At 35.2% G+C, this 17,633-nt stretch overlaps 1 protein-coding gene across 4 annotated transcripts in view; it reads right to left on the reverse strand.

The window, feature by feature from the left end:
• Window positions 1-17,633, reverse strand: part of ITPR2 (inositol 1,4,5-trisphosphate receptor type 2) — a 524,073-nt gene that overhangs the window by 141,714 nt on the left and 364,726 nt on the right. For all 4 annotated transcript variants that reach the window (XR_009505331.1, XM_059935504.1, XM_059935506.1 and 1 more), the window contains 4 exons: window positions 8,336-8,536; window positions 6,302-6,412; window positions 2,204-2,299; window positions 605-727 (listed from right to left, as the gene is read on the reverse strand). Coding sequence is in view for 3 of the 4 variants with exons in the window: in XM_059935504.1 (XP_059791487.1) it covers window positions 605-727; window positions 2,204-2,299; window positions 6,302-6,412; window positions 8,336-8,536 (531 nt within the window). In the remaining variant the exon portion in view is untranslated. The remainder of the gene's footprint in view (window positions 1-604; window positions 728-2,203; window positions 2,300-6,301; window positions 6,413-8,335; window positions 8,537-17,633) is intronic.

Consider the following 17,633-nt stretch of genomic DNA (forward strand, 5'->3'; position numbering starts at 1 on the left):
CATTAGAAGATGCAAATTTAAAGTTGATCTTCAGGTTAATGAAATTAAATTTATCAAATAAAATTTATCAAGCACCTGTTTTCACAAGTTACTATAAAATAGAAATGGTTTTCCTTCAAAAGACTATAAATTTAGCCTTATATTTATTAGAAGTCCAATAAAATCCAGTTAGAGGCTGCCACTTTATAGCTTCTGCAGGAAACACGCCAACCTACAATTCAAAGAGGCCAGAAGGCTGTTTTGACCTGAATGCAATCCCTTACTTCATACTGTCTATCTTCTCAGTAGCCTCTTTCCTCTCTCCTTCAAGACTTCCATCTGTTGCCGTGGTTTACTTATTCCTCAGGCTCTGACATGGGATTGTCTCCTCCCTGCTAGCCCAGTTTTTGGTACCAAGTATTGTTTTCTTGTGGACCAGCCCCTAGCACAGCCCTGGAGGTGCCATCAGGCATTCTGGGAGCTTTTTCTTCTCCTTGACCCAGAGCAAGGAAGGCAAGTGCTGAAAAAATGGAGGGACCAGAACTTGAAAATATGATAGCAAGCGTTGACACAAGACATGATTGATAAGATTAGCAAAACAATATAAAGATATAAAATGTGACACCTGATGGGCCAGAATATAGATATTGTGTCCAACATCTTTTGGGGAAACACCATCATCTCCGCCCTCATCATCCCCGTGATCGCATTCCAATCCTTGGTTATAGGCGTTCTTCACCACATCCACCTATCAAAAAACAAAGGGGAACAAGAAGGCTTGAAATGCCACAAACAACATGCATTTCCATCATCTATGAGGTGTAATTAAAACTTGGAATGCTTCCTAAGACTTGAAAAGTATAAAAGAATTCTAAATGAAAACAGCCTTGGAAACCATCTGTATTTAAATGAATATGGAAGCATTTTCCTACAATATTCCCTGTTTTCTTTGCAAAAGTTGGCTTTGGTTTTTTAATGTTGACTGTGCCAAAGTTCCCATCAACTGGGAGATGTTGGAACCCTGATAAGCATCCATTATTTATTAAGGGCCCACTAATAACAAGAACACATGGTGCTGGACACCGTTCTCTGCCCTGAGGACCCAACAGTGGATACAACAGAGTATCTGCCCTCAGGGAACTTACTGTCAGCAAATCAAGAGGCCAACGCAACTGTGAGGCACTCAGCAAGCACAGGGCAAGGGCACTAACTCAGGCAAGAAGTTGAGGGTAGGTCACAAGGAGGAAGTAGATGATGGGATAAAAATGTTGTAGGCAAAGGAAATGGTATTTTCAAAGGGCTATTGTGCAGAGATATTGTCAAATGAATATTTAACTCACCGCCCCATTTAACCATAAGGATAAGGAATGCGTTGCTCCTCTTAGCCCACTGCCTTCCATGGATGGAGTTTTTTGTTTTTGTTTTTTGCAGGTCCTATGCGCTCATTAAATGTATGTTAAATCAAACTGCATCTTATCTTTCTCTTTATCTGCCTTCTTTGAATCCATCCCTTACTATTAAAGAGAGCAAAAGAGTGCCTTCATAGGTTTCCCCATAGCACCAACAGTGGTGTTTTTAAGACTGGGACTTAGTCATTGGGGCACTGGCTTATATGGTTCGAGAATGTTCACAATGCTTTTGAAACCCAATGATTTTAAAGCATGACGATATTTCTTCATAATTTCCATGTCACAAGTGAGGAGGAAAATGTAACTTCTACAATAGGAAGACACACTAATGATCTCTGTGGAATTCCCAGCAGGTCTCCACACAATTTCCTCTAGGCTGAGTACTGTGTAACATTTTACTAATAAGAACAATTACCAAAGATATTTATTTTGTTTTTATTTTCAGAAAGAGGTATAAATAAAATTTTTGAGGAGTACAAATATTTTTATATACCTTCTTCACCTATATTCCAATAAACAAACTAAAGCAAAATTTTTTTCTGGCAAAAAATAATTTGCAGATAGTTTAGGCAAGTGTGAAAATCTAGTTCAGAAAAGCACTTAAAGTGGATAAAGCCAATGAAGAAATAAGGACCCAAATCACACAGGCCTTCGCTATCATGGAGCTTCTGAGGTATTTGTAATAGCAGGTCTTGATGTGCCATCGTGCCTTGGTAGAGCAGTGAAAGCCACTAGACTTTTCCCCTGACATGCATACTATAAATTGTCCCTTTTAGGTTACACATTATTAACACAGCTTTCAAAAGTTTTCTTACCAGTTCTCTGGGTCTCATGTTAAATAGAATTCTTTCTGCATTCTCACTGTCATGTCTACTTTCCATGATGGCCAGCAAAAGCTTGGAGGCATTGTTCTAGAGACACAGATTGAGTTGATACACATGAAAGGTCTATTTCATGGATTAATGGTCCCCTCAATTTGTTTTAATTGAGATTATCAGGACTATTTTCTTTTTCAAATCAAGCAGAATTTTAAACTGCTAATTTTGTTTGGCTTATTAACATTTTAAAATAGAGTATTTTACTTTATTGTTAACACAAAATAAAAATAATGAATATGAGAGATATGTTACAAAGGATATTTTAAATATTGGTGAAAAGGAATTTTAAACACAAAATTGAGTTTATATATAATGCATTAAAATCTAATCATATCTTCCTTGACTATTTCCTAAATAGGCATTTCTATGATGAAACTTTAACAAGACACCAGTATCAGCAACATATTTCACAAAAATGGCATATAATTTACAAAGAATTTGGCATAATTGTTTTAACATGAAACATTAACACATACTAGCAAATCAAAATTTTAAATAAATTTGAGCAATAATTAGTGAAAATTAATCTATAAAATTCTAAATTCATGAGTTTGAAACAAAATATTTATTGATAACAGTTTATTAGTCTCCCTACATGGTAGTATATATGCAACATTTTTACCATCTGGGTTGTAAAAGAATAATATTTTCTATTTCTGTTTAATAGAGAATAAAAACAGCTTATGTTATCTTTGGTGTTTTCTAATTTGGTTTATAAATATATTGTCTCAAACATGCTTACCTATAGAAATCAAAAATCTTTCTGATACAGCCAATTTATTATCCAAAATGGGTACAACATAGTTACACACCGTCTTGCAACACAAAGTACAATATCCTCAACATTTGGAATGATGTTTCTTTTTTTTTAAGTCTTTATTGAATTTGTTACAATATTGCTTCTGTTTTAAGTTTTGGTTTTTTGGCTGCAAGGCATGTGGGATCTGAGCTCCCCAACCAGGGATCAAACCCGCACCCTGTACACTGGAAGGTGAAGTCTTAACCACCGGACCGCCAGGGAAGTCCCTGGAATGATGTTTCTTTATACTGTGTTTTCAATAGCACTGCCCTAGAATTGTGGCAAACTGCAAGATGATAAAAACGACCTGGGAGATATTTCTATAGAGTTTTTGTAATATTCACTTAGATAAAAATCTCAACCTCCACACACGCAGAGCCAAATGGCTCTAAGATGCTTCTTAGTGACTCAAAATTAACATCTTATGGGATGAAAACTTAAATTGAATCAGTTGTTTGGTGATGTAGGCATTCACAATACAAATTTTGTTAAAGTTGTGCAAATTAATTACACTGGATATTTTTAATACCAAATTCTACCCAACTATTTTTCTTTCAGAAATACAGCCTATTGATTAAATGGCTAATATTAGTAACGATGATGATAATGTGATGGTGATGATGATACCAACGTCACTAACCCATCCTAAAAAGATGTTAGGATTTTGTGGGAAAGGTAGCATTATTTTTTCTGTTCCATTTTCAATTTTTACAGATTTGCACTAATCCTAAAATTCCTTTTTTATAACCTAGCATCCCATATAAACAACATACCTAAAAAAATAAGGCTCCAGTGTTAGTGGAGAGCTTAGATCCTTAGAGCAATATTAATTGACCCCATAGAATTGAAAACTAAAATCCTGGCAACGCTAACAGTACTCTCTAATGAACCTCACTCAGCAGGCCCAATACATAATAGCTTAAAAACACATCCAATTTCAGAATGCTATTGGCAATACGGTATTTTTTCTGACCAATCTTTTTCATACTATGTTGCAGGAATAGAAATCTTGTAAATGACTTACTAAAATTTGAATCAGTTTGAAAGTACAAGAGCCTATATATGCTAAGAAATCAAATTCATGTGTGTTAATAGAGGATTTTCTTCCAAAGGAAGCTGGAGTCCTTAGAAGAAAAAAAACAAACAAAAAACCAACAATAGTAACAAAAAAACCTACCTATTTATAAATTCAGCACTTCATAGTCCCAGATCAGTTATGAAATATAAATTAAAAGGGACAAGATATATGTATGAGAAAATTCATAAAATGGTATAGTAAATTAGTAAAGTTAAATATACTTAAAATTATAACTGGTTAAGTAATTAAATTTAAGGGTGAATGGTATAAAATAAAACCTTAACATTTTTAATATGGAATCTCTATAATGTTCTGGAGAATTTATAATTAAAAGGATACTACCTATACCTTCTAAAATTTGCCAATATACTATATCATTCTGTCTTACAAACGTTCTCATATTGGCCATTATGTACAAAGCCTCATGGATTGTTTAGAAATGTACACTCACCTCTTTCTTTAAGTAGAAAACTATGAATATTTCAAGTCAAATTCATTCATTTTGTATTTTATACATACCTTGATCTATCCAACTGTCATATTGTGAAAAGGTATATATAAATTATGCCTAAAAACATAAATTAAATTTTAAATGACCCTTTTCCAAAAAGGATTTCCATTTGAATAGCCAAGAGTATCTTTGTACTGTTAAGTCATACCCCATCATTTAATTTAGGTTTTTTTACATAGGTCTGGATTTGTAAATAATCTGTATGCCTATACTTTGTTTGACAAATCCTTCAGGATTTTCCCCCATTAAGTTATGTCAATTAAGAGTGAGACTTAGGGACTTCCCTGGAGGACCAGTGGTTAGACTCTGCACTTTCACTGCCGAGGGCCCAGGTTCAATCCTAGTAGTTGGGGAACTAAGATCCCACACGCCTCGTGGCATGGTCAAAAAAAAAAAAAAAGATAGATTTAAAGGTATAGTCTCTAGGTAAATAAAGGATTTAAAAAGCCTGTTTCTTTATGAATTATGGTTAAAAATGAATTTAAGATATAATAATTTTTTTCTAGTAATTCAAATTAAGCTGTCTGTTATACAGGCTTAGGCTGTTTTTACTAAGTGAAGCATGAAGCTAATTAGGAAAAGGACACACGTTCAATCTACATAAGGATCACCTTCTTTCTTATCTATGAAGATAAATACCCAAAGATCATATATATTGCAAATGAAAATAGTGAACTTATCTCTTTGTTTGCTTATTAAGAGCCATTAGCACAATCTCCACGTAAGTAGGATATATATATATAATATATATTCCATTATATATCTAAATCTATATTTAGAAACATAATTATAGAAATATCATTTCTATTCTTCTTGGCCATAAATTTACCCATTAAAAAGTTAAACTTTATTCTCTCTATGATATTGGATCGACCTGTCTTTACAGAAAAATTTTATTTAACCAATGATTTTTAAAACTGTTTAACACTAAACATATGTGGTCTTTAATAATTCATCTCAATTGAATAGCATGCCTTTATATTTGGGATTATATAGTTTCTTGTGTATATTCATTTATCTGTTTCTACTTGAACTAAAAGTTGAAGAAATTTTTTTCAAACTGCCATTGTGCCCCTGACCTCTGATAAATGGAACTGCTGGGAAGTATGCGCATGGTTTAAGCTGAAGCACCTCCTCAAAGGGAGTGTGAAAATGGCTTAGATTATTTGGGGAAAAAAATAAGATTCTAATATATAATAAAAAAAAACAACTTTTAGAAAGTAGAGAGACATAAAACTAAAATGCAGCCCTCCTCTGACATAGTCTCATTAATCGTGACTTGCTAGATAGAATTCTGTAGTCAAGATGAATTAAAAATATATGGGATAGTGAATGTTCAGAACCTTTTGCTCCTCTATATAATGAAAAATAGAAAATAAAAGCAGAAGAAAAACAAAACAAAGTGGCTGCCTAAAAAATCTTCCAGTAAAGTACCCTCCAACTAACATTACCTCAAATCTTATTTGACACTTTATCAGGAATTTACTCATTGTGCTTTTACTGTCCCTTTCTGCCAATTCATTAGTTGAAAATACGATAATACCTTGCTTTTTACAAGACCTACTTGAAGATTTAGAGCGAACTCTGAAAGGGAGTTTTATATAGAGAATGTCACTTCCCCCCCGCCGAAGAGTGGATTTACTCTACCTTTAGTTGGAGCACCAGGTCCATTCGATATTTACCAAGAGGGTTTATGTCATTTAGAATCAAAGCAATGATGATATCAATCCCATTAGATTCATGAGTAGCAATACATGTCTAGGAAACAAAATGTTTATAAAATAACACTCTATTTACGACATAAGAGCACTAGAAGCCATGACATAAAATTACAGAATCACCTTAGCTTTTCGACTTTTAAAATATAATTAAAATTTAACTTTGAGATTAAGTCTAAGATAAGTCAAAGGTTTAGCTTTAACTTATTCTTTTGCATAGAGTCTGACTATTAGTTGATTAGTATTAGTTAAATGGCTTTGTATGAAGAACACAGAGATAGACATTGTATGAAACAGGTGTCTTTTCAATGAACCATTTTAATAGAATTTCAAAAAACAATGGTTAAGTAAAACACTCAGTCAATATATTTTAATATGCCCTTCATTAGAGGAATTCCTTAAATTTAGAATTTTAAGATCTGATCTATCCAGGCTAAGAGAATATTCCTATTTATAAAAGGAATGCACCCCTTATGCCCAAGGTTTGTAAGTAAACTTTATTGAAAATGATGTAGCAACTTCATTTATCTGCTACTTAATGCTAAATGAGTAACAAGTGATGCTGTTGATCATTCTGGGTGGCAGCAGACAGGGAATACAGGCACCTCCTGATGTTTTGGAGACATCTTGTCAATTATGGTGGTTGAGGGAAAAGGTCAGCAGATTCCTTAAACTTAAGTGATTCACAGAGGAATCTGACTTGAGAAAAGCTTATAAAATATCCTGAGAGATAAATGTCAGTATTTTGAAGGTTAGGGTCCACTGTGCTAGGACTCCGAATTTAATTCATTTTATAGGACTTGAAAATCAGGAACTTGTGGGTTGGAGTTTGTGGAACATCTTACCACACAGCACCCACTGTCAAGGTGTCTGAAAAATTGAAACCCATGTAAGATAAATGAGAAAGAGTAAAATCAAGGTGACTCTGAAAGGACTGTTATTTTTCAGAATGGGCTTCATTTCTCCCTTTATACAAGGAAATTTTTACTCCCCTGACACCCAAGAGAGGTGTTTTCCATCCATCTTCTACATCTCCTGAGGTTCTTCTGATTGTTAAAATGTTTGCTAAACTTAGAGGGAATCAATTTGCAGATCGTTTCCAGAATTTGCTAGCCACTTTCTTTCTTTCCACACACTTCCAGAGCACGGGGTTCATAGTAAGTATATTTCTAGAGTATACGGGATTCATGCTATTTTATTATTAATTTCTACTTTTAGAGCTTACCTGATTTAGTAAAAAACCAAGAGTGGAGAATACCTGTTTTCTGTTATAGATATACATGATTTTAACCAACAACAAAACCAAATCTTTGAATTTGCATATATTTCCTTAACTTTAAATCAACAGTTAGGTTTTCTTGTATCATTGCCCTAGGAGAGGGAAATATAATACAGAGCAAAATCCACAAACTCTTTCACCATGTCACATGCATATTACGGGGGGGAAGAAGTATGCCCCTAACAAATTATTTATGTCAATAATTGTGTTTTTGTTCTACATACCTATGTATTTACATGTATGTGTGTGTGTGCATTTTTGTACATATACATCATATAATTTGCAATAGAAAAGCAAATTACTTTTTTCACTTTTCTATATTAAGCACTGCAGTGGAGCCGAAGAAACCAATGGGAGTTGATGCCACAAATCCTGAAAAGATTGACTAAAGATGAAAACTGATCAATGATGAAAAAACGTATTTTACTCTTTTTGATAACTCTGATTTTTATCTGGAATATTTTCATGGGAATTTCCTTTTACGGTGAAATTAAATTAAAATATGGCATAGTATTTGTTAGTCCATAATTCAGTCTTTGTATGTTTTGTTAGGAAAGTAAAAATGTCTGGCAAAGCAAGAAGAAAGATCTTTTACATGCACACAAAGCTTGGCTCCTTCACCAATCTGATCCTTTTGTTGACTGGTCAGAATACTTGTGTGTGAAGGACTGCTTTCAGAGTTACCTGATTTTCATGGCATGGGCCCTGGCAATACTCAGTCAAGCTCTCCAGAGTCTGGTTGACCAGCACTACATTCTTCTCATTGATGTAGAGACCCAAGAGGCCCAGGCCACCCGTCGTACTTCCACAAATGCAGTCCAAAAACTGAAGGGTCTCACAGACAAGGTTGTAATTTGTTTTGTTGTTTTGATTCCTCAAGAAATTCTAAAGGCAAAAGAAAGCATACCTGAAGCATTAAAAAAAAAAATCACTATGCTAATTGTTTTCAGTTCTCTCCCTATGAGTGTTTTTCTAACTCGAGAGGATCCCCGTGGCAATGTGCGATGGAATTGCTCTTTATATGGAAGCATTTGCATTTATTAAATTTCTCCTGGGTTTAAGAAATAAAAGATGCATTTTTTTTTCCCAAGCATCTATATTTATCAGTATGGTTCATAACAAATATTTCTCAATGTCATTGTGTTAAAACTGTATACAAAGGGCAAAAACAATAGGTAGTAGGAAAAGGAGAAGGAAAAAGAAACTGGAAAGAAATTCATTAGGGAAAGAAGAAATCAAATATTCAACTAAATGATCCCTTATAAACAGCATAGCTTCAAACAGCAAATGATACAACTATTATGGAGGGCAACTTGGAAGCACCTATCAATATTTTCAGGTAACATACAACTGCAAAGAGGTTCATGGCATACTGCTTATAACAGCCCAAACTGGAAACCACACCATACCCATCACAATGTGACTGATTTAATAAATAAATGTACATCCAAACACTGGAATATTTTGAAGCTATAAGAATGAGGTACTTTAATATGTACTGATATAAACATAAACTAGTAATAAGTAATTTAGTAATAAGATATATTACTAAATGATAAAAGTAAGTGGAAGAGCATTATATTGTGTATTTTTTAAAAGGTTTACATGTACAGATCAGTATGCTTATATGTGCATAAAAATTTCTGGAAGGAAACACAACCTGTTAAGAGTGATTCTTAGACCTTGCCCGCTTGCTGACAGACGCGGTCCAGTAGCTGGAGCAGCCGGGGCCCCACAGGAACTGAATCGGCAGCAGGCAGTGGACCCTCACTAGAACCAAGTCTATAGAGAGATTATGCATTCTGTCGAGTCAATGCCATGGATAAGCATCCCTACGGTCTCAGTGTTCCTGCTAGAGGTGAGAGGTTACAGCAAACTATATGACAGCAGAGAGGAGTTTCCATACGTATTGATGAGGGAATAAGAATCTTATCGATCTTCTTTAAAGAACTAACTTCTGCAGAGGGCAGACAGCAGAAGCAAGAACTACAATCCTGCAGCCAGTGGAACAAAAACCACATTCACAGAAACGGAGACAAGATGAAAAATCAGAGGGCTATGTACCAGATGAAGGAACAAGATAAAACCCCAGAAAAACAACTAAATGAAGTGGAGATAGGCAACCTTCCAGAAAAAGAATTCAGAATAATGATAGTGAAGATGATCCAGGACGTCAGAGAAAGAATAGAGGCAAAGATAGAGAAGATGCAAGAAATGTTTAACAAAGACCCAGAAGAATTAAAGAACAAACAAACAGAGATGAACAATACAATAAGTGAAATGACAACTACACTAGAAGGAATCAATAGCAGAATAACTGAGGCAGAAGAACGGATAAGTGACCTGGAAGACAGAATGGTGGAATTCACTGCTGCAGAACAGAATAAAGAAAAAAGAATGAAAAGAAATGAAGACAGCCTAAGAGACCTCTGGGACAATATTAAGCGCAACAACATTCGCATTATAGGGGTCCAGGAGGAGAAGAGAGAGAGAAAGGACCAGAGAAAATATTTGAAGAGATCATAGTCGAAAACTTCCCTAATATCGGAAATGAAATAGCCACCCAAGTCCGGGAAGCGCAGAGAGTCCCAGGCAGCATAAACCCAAGGAGAAACACACCGAGACACATAGTAATCAAAGTGGCAAAAATTAAAGACAAAGAAAAATTATTGAAAGCAACAAGGGAAAAATGACAAATAACATACAAGGGAACTCCCATAAGGTTAACAGCTGATTTCTCAGCAGAAACTCTACAAGCCAGAAGGGAGTGGCATGATATACTTAAAGTGATGAAAGGGAAGAACCTACAACCAAGACTATTCTACCCGGCAAGGATCTCATTCAGATTCCATGGATAAATCAAAAGCTTTACAGACAAGCAAAAGCTAAGAGAATTCAGCACCACCAAACCAGCTCTACAACAAATGCTAAAGGAACTTCTCTAAGTGGGAAACACAGAGAAGAAAAGGACCTACAAAAACAAACACAAAACAATTAAGAAAATGGTAATAGGAACATACATATCGATAATAACCCTAAATGTGAAGGGATTAAATACTCCAACCAAAAGACACAGGCTTGCTGAATGGATACAAAAACAAGACCCATATATATGCTGTCTACAAGAGACCCACTTTAGACCTAGGGAAACATTCAGACTGAAAGTGAGGGGATGGAAAAAAATATTCCATGAAAATGGAAATCAAAAGAAAGCCGGAGTAGCAATACTCACATCAGATAAAACTGACTTTAAAATAAAGAATGTTACAAGAGACAAGGAAGGACACTACATAATGATCAGGGGTTCAATCCGAGAGGAAGATATAGCAATTATAAATATATCTGCAGCCAACACAGGAGCACCTCAATACATAAGGCAACTGCTAACAGCTATAAAAGAGGAAATCGACAGTAACAAAATAATAGTGGGGGACTATAACACCTCACTTACACCAATGGACAGATCATCCAAAATGAAAATAAATAAGGAACAGAAGCTTTAAATGATACAATAGGCCAGATACATTTAATTTATATTTATAGGACATTCCATCCAAAAACAGCAAATTACACTTGCTTCTCAAGTGCGCACGGAACTTTCTCCAGGATAGATCACATCTTGGGTCACACATCAAGCCTCAGTAAATTTAAGAAAATTGAAATCATATCAAGCATCTTTTCTGACCACAACGCTATGAGATTAGAAATCAATTACAGGGAAAAAAAAGTAAAACACACAAACACATGGAGGCTAAACAATACCTTACTAAATAACCAAGAGATCACTGAAGAAATCAAAGAGGAAATCAAAAAATACCTAGAGACAAATGACAATGAAAACATGACGATCCAAAACCTATGGGATGCAGCAAAAGCAGTTCTAAGAGGGAAGTTTATAGCTATACAAGCCTACCTCAAGAAACAAGAAAAATCTCAAATAAACAATCTAACCTTACACCTAAAAGAACTAGAAAAAGAAGAACAAACAAAACCCAAAGTTAGCAGAAGGAAAGAAATCATAAAGATCAGAGCAGAAATAAATGAAATAGAAACAAAGAAAACAATAGCAAAGATCAATAAAACTAAAAGCTGGTTCTTTGAGAAGATAAACAAAGTTGATAAACCATTAGCCAGACTCATCAAGAAAAAGAGGGAGAGGACTCAAATCAATAAAATTAGAAATGAAAAAGGAGACGTTACAACAGACACCGCAGAAATATAAAGCATCCTAAGAGACCACTACAAGGAGCTCTATGCCAATAAAATGGATAAACTGGAAGAAATGGACAAATTCTTAGAAAGGTATAACCTTCCAAGACTGAACCACAAAGAAATAGAAAATATGAACAGAGCAATCACAAGTAATGAAATTGAAACTGTGATTAAAATCTTCCAACAAACAAAAGTCCAGGACCAGATGGCTTCACAGGTGAATTCTATCAAACATTTAGAGAAGAGCTAACACCCATCCTTCTCAAACTCTTCCAAAAAATTGCATTGGAAGGAACACTCCCAAACTCATTCTATGAGGCCACCATCACCCTGATACCAAAACCAGACAAAGATACTACAAAAAAGGAAAATTACAGACCAATATCACTGATGAATATAGATGCAAAAATCCTCAACAAAATACTAGCAAACAGAATCCAACAACACATGAAAAGGATCATACCCCATGACCAAGTGGGATTTATCCCAAGGATGCAAGGATTCTTCAACATACGCAAATCAATTAATGTGATACACCATATTAACAAATTGAAGAATAAAAACCATATGATCATCTCAATAGATGCAGAAAAAGCTTTTGACAAAATTCAACACCCATTTATGATAAAAACTCTCCAGAAAGTGGGCATAGAGGGAACCTACCTCAACATAATAAAGGCCATATACTACAATCTCATTCTCAATGGTGAAAAACTGAAAGCGTTTCCTCTAAGATCAGGAACAAGACAAGGATGTCCACTCTCACTACTATTATTCAACATAGTTTTGGAAGTCCTAGCCACATCAATCAAAGAAGAAAAAGAAATAAAAGGAATCCAAATCGGAAAAGAAGAAGTAAAACTGTCACTGTTTGCAGATGACATGATACTATACATAGAGAATCCTAAAGATGCCACCAGAAAACTACTAGAGCTAATCAATGAATTTGGTAAAGTTGCAGGATACAAACTTCATGCACAGAAATCTCTTGCATTCCTATAAACTAATGATGAAAAATCTGAAAGAGAAATTATGGAAACACTCCCATTTACCATTGCAACAAAAAGAATAAAATACCTAGGAATAAACCTACCTAGGGAGACAAAAGACCTGTATGCAGAAAACTATAAGACACTGATGAAAGAAATTAAACATGATACCAACAGATGGAGAGATATACCATGTTCTTGGATTGGAAGTATCAATATTGTGAAAATGACTATACTACCGAAAGCAATCTACAGATTCAATGCAATCCCTAACAAATTACCAATGGCATTTTTTACGGAACTAGAACAAAAAATCTTAAAATTTGTATGGAGACACAAAAGTCCCCGAATAGCCAAAGCAGTCTTGAGGGAAAAAACGGAGCTGGAGGAATCAGACTCCCTGACTTCAGACTATAGTATAAAGCTACAGTAATCGAGACAATATGGTACTGGCACAAAAACAGAAACATAGATCAATGGAACAAGATAGAAAGCCCAGAGATAAACCCGCGCACCTATGGTCAACTAATCTATGACACAGGAGGCAAGGATATACAATGGAGAAAAGACAGTCTCTTCAATAAGTGTTGCTGGGAAAACTGGACAGCTACATGTAAAAGAATGAAATTAGAACACTCCCTAACACCATACACAAAAATAAACTCAAAATGGATTACAGACCTAAATGTAAGACCGGGCACTATAAAACTCTTAGAGGAAGACATAGGAGAACACACTTTGACATAAATCACAGCAAGATCTTTTTTGATCCACCTCCTAGAGTAATGGAAATAAAAACAAAAATAAACAAATGGGACCTAATGAGACTTCAAAGCTTTCGCACAGCAAAGGAAACCTTAAACAAGAAGAAAAGACAACCCTCAGAATGGGAGAAAATATTTGCAAATGAATCAACGGACAAAGGATTAATCTCCAAAATATATAAACAGCTCATGCAGCTCAATATTAAAAAAACAAACAACCCAATCCAAAAATGGGCAGAAGACCTAAATAGACATTTTTCCAAAGAAGACATACAGATGGACCACAGGCACATGAAAAGCTGCTCAACATCACTAATCATTAGAGAAATGCAAATCAAAACTACAATGAGGTATCACCTCACACCAGTTACAGTGGGCATCATCAGAAAATCTACAAACAACAAATGCTGGAGAGGGTGTGGAGAAAAGGGAACCCTCTTGCACTGTGGGTGGGAATGTAAATTGATACAGCCACTATGGAGAACAGTATGGAGGTTCCTTAAAAAACTAAAAACAGAATTAGCATATGACCCAGCAGTCCCACTACTGGGCATATACCCAGAGAAAACCGTCATCCAAAAAGACACATGCACCCCAATGTTCATTGCAGCACTATTTACAATAGCCAGGTCATGGAAGCAACCTAAATGCCCATCGACCGACGAATGGATAAAGAAGATGTGGTACATATATACAATGGAATATTACTCAGCCATAAAAAGGAATGAAATTGGGTCATTTGTTGAGACGTGGATGGATCTAGAGGCTGTCATACAGAGTGAAGTAAGTCAGAAAGAGAAAAACAAATATTGTATATTAACGCATATATGTGGAATCTCGAAAAATGGTACAGATGAACCGGTTTGCAGGGCAGAGATTGAGACACAATGTAGAGAACAAACGTATGGACACCAAGCGGGGAAAGCGGCGGGGGCGTGGGGTTGGGGTTTTGATGAATTGGGCGATTGGGGTTGACATGTATACACTGATGTGTATAAAATTGATGACTAATAAGAACCTGCTGTATAAACAAACAAACAAAAAAAGAGTGATTTCATGGGGGAATAAACCTGGTGAAAGGGTAAGCAAAGATGGAAACTTTTATTTTATTTTGATTTATTACTTATTTTCACTAATTTAATTTACTACTTAATTCATTTGAATTCATTTCTACCATTTATTCTTTTTCCTTTTAGTTTGCATTTGTGATTTTTTCCCAGTTTTTTGTATTGTGGCAAAATATACATAAAATTTACTCTTAACCATTTTTAAGTGTACACAGTCCAGTGGTATTAAACATATTTATAATGTTTAACTACCATCTCCATCATACATTTCTAGAACTCCTTTCACGTTTGTAAAACTAAAACTCTATACCTATTAACAACTCCCCATTCTCCCTCTCCCTAGCCCCTGACAACCGTCCTTCTACTTTCTGTCTTCATTATTTTGACTACTCTATCTCATACAAGTGGAATCACACAGTATTTGTCTTTTTGTGTGTCTTATTTCACTCAGCATAATGTCCCCAGGTTCATACATGTTGAAGCACATGTCAGAATTTCCTTCCTTGTTAAGGCTGAATAATATTATATTTTTTGTATACACCCATTTTGTGTATCCATTCATCTGTTAATGGACACTGGGGCTGCTTCTACATATTAACTATTGTGAATAATTTTAACACTTATTCATATTAAAACAAAACTCTTTTATAAGTAGCATTTTCCAAATTGTTTGATCCCACATTCCTATCAGTAAAATGTTTGACCAGATACTACACATCCACTTCCCACATGGACAGACCACATGGGTCAGGATAAGTGCACAGGCACATATTCAATATCTTCCCTCTGCAAATAAAGCTTCTGGTCTTTGCCTGCTGACAGCTCTGCAGCAGCCCTCTCCAAGCTGTGGTGGGGTGGTCCACAAGAGTCATGGCTTCCGCCATTCATTAATTCCTGAGGGTCTCATCTCCTTGGAGGATATTCAATCCAGTTAATATGAATGTACCCTCTCTTACCAATTCAGAACACCTGCACTTTAGATGCTTACTAGAAAACACAGCTTCAAACTCTGCTGCCACTCTAATACTGGATTTGTGCTCTTAGAAATGATGTCACCATTCATGTGGTTCTTCTATGGTGACATAAGCAGCATGTGCAAATGATGCCCAAAACAAATGGGACAAATTTCCTAGGCACCCCTAAGTTCATCTATTTGACAACAAAAAATGTACCCAAGAAGATGTAAGGCCAGGATTATATTCACTTACAAAGGTATCAACCTTCACTGTTGTAAAAAATCCTCTTCCCCAAGTAAATCAATGAAGTTAGAACACTCCCTCACACCATACACAAAAATCAATTCAAAATGGCTTAAAGACTTAAATATAAGACATAACACCATAAAACTCCTAGAAGAGAACATAGGCAAAACATTCTCTGACATAAATTGTAGCAATATTTTCTTAGGTCAGTCTTCCTAGGTAAAAGAAATAAAAGCAAAAATAAACAAATGTGATCTAATCAAACTTATAAACTTTTGCACAGCAAAGGAAACCATCAACAAAACGAAAAGACAACCTACAGACTGGGAGAAAATATTTGCAAATGATGCAACCGACAAGAGATTAATCTCCAAAATATATAAACAGCTCGTACAACTCACTATCAAAAAAGCAAACAACTCAATTGAAAAATGGGCAGAAGACCTAAAGAGACATTTCTCCAAAGAAGACATACAGATGGCCAACAGGCATATGAAAAGATGCTCAACATTGCTAATTATCAGAGAAATTCAAATCCAAACTACCTCACACCAGTCAGAATGGCTATCATCAAAAAGTCTACAAATAATAAATGCTGGAGAGGGTGTGAAGAAAAGGGAACCCTCCTACACTATTGGTGGGAATGTAAATTGGTGCAGCCACTATAGAAAACAGTGTGGATGGTCCTTAAAAAATAAACATAGAGTTACCATATGATCCAGCAATCCCACTCCTCGGCATATACTCAGAAAAGACAAAAACTCTAATTCAAAAAGATACACTTACCCCTATATTCACAGCAGCACTATTTACAATAGCCAAGACATGGAAGCGACCTAAGTGTCCATCAACAGACACATGAATAAAGAAGATGTAACACACACACACACACACACACACACACACACACACACACACTGGAATATTACTCAGCCATAAAAAAGATTGAAACAATGTCATTTGCAGCAACATGGTTGGATGTAGAGAGATACCACTTATATGTGGAATCTAAAAAAATAGTACAAATGAACTTATTTACAAAACAGAAACAGACTCACAGACAGAAAACAAATGTATGGTTACCAAAGGGGAAGGGGGGAGGAGGAGGGAAAAATTAGGAGTATGGGATTAACAGATTCACACTACCATGTATAAAATAGATAAATAATAGGGATTTACTGTACAGCATAGGGAACTATTCAATATCTCATGATAAGCTATGATGGAAAAGATTTTAAAAAAGGAAATATATATATATGAATCATTTTGCTGTACTCCTGAAACTAACACAGTATTGTAAATCAACTACACTTCAAAAGCAAAGAAAAAAAAAATCCTCTTCCATATTAACTCTGTTTCTAATGAAGACATACAAAGATACTCTGTATCCTAACTCAAGAAATATGAACTGAGTTGGGAATGATGAAAGCCTCCACAGTCTTATAAAACCATGAAAGATACAGATGAGGCAAATGTGACCTTACTTAACAAATCCCAGAGTCCTAAGGTTAGACGATACCCACTGAGGCTAAAGAGATGTGAGTTGAAAATGCAAAGAATGATACCGTAGGAGCCTGATTTTTTTTCATGCATAAAGGAATTTTCCTCACATTTTTCTTCACTTAGATACCAAAGTTTCTTCCATTTCAGAAGAGCACTATTGTTTTTATTATTTCTCCCAAACTCTCTCCAAAACTACTTGTTAGTTTTATTTGAATTTAATTACCTATAATCACAGGCTGTGTGCT

Source organism: Balaenoptera ricei, chromosome 10 (assembly GCF_028023285.1).
Source record: "Balaenoptera ricei isolate mBalRic1 chromosome 10, mBalRic1.hap2, whole genome shotgun sequence".
Taxonomy (NCBI): domain Eukaryota; kingdom Metazoa; phylum Chordata; class Mammalia; order Artiodactyla; family Balaenopteridae; genus Balaenoptera; species Balaenoptera ricei.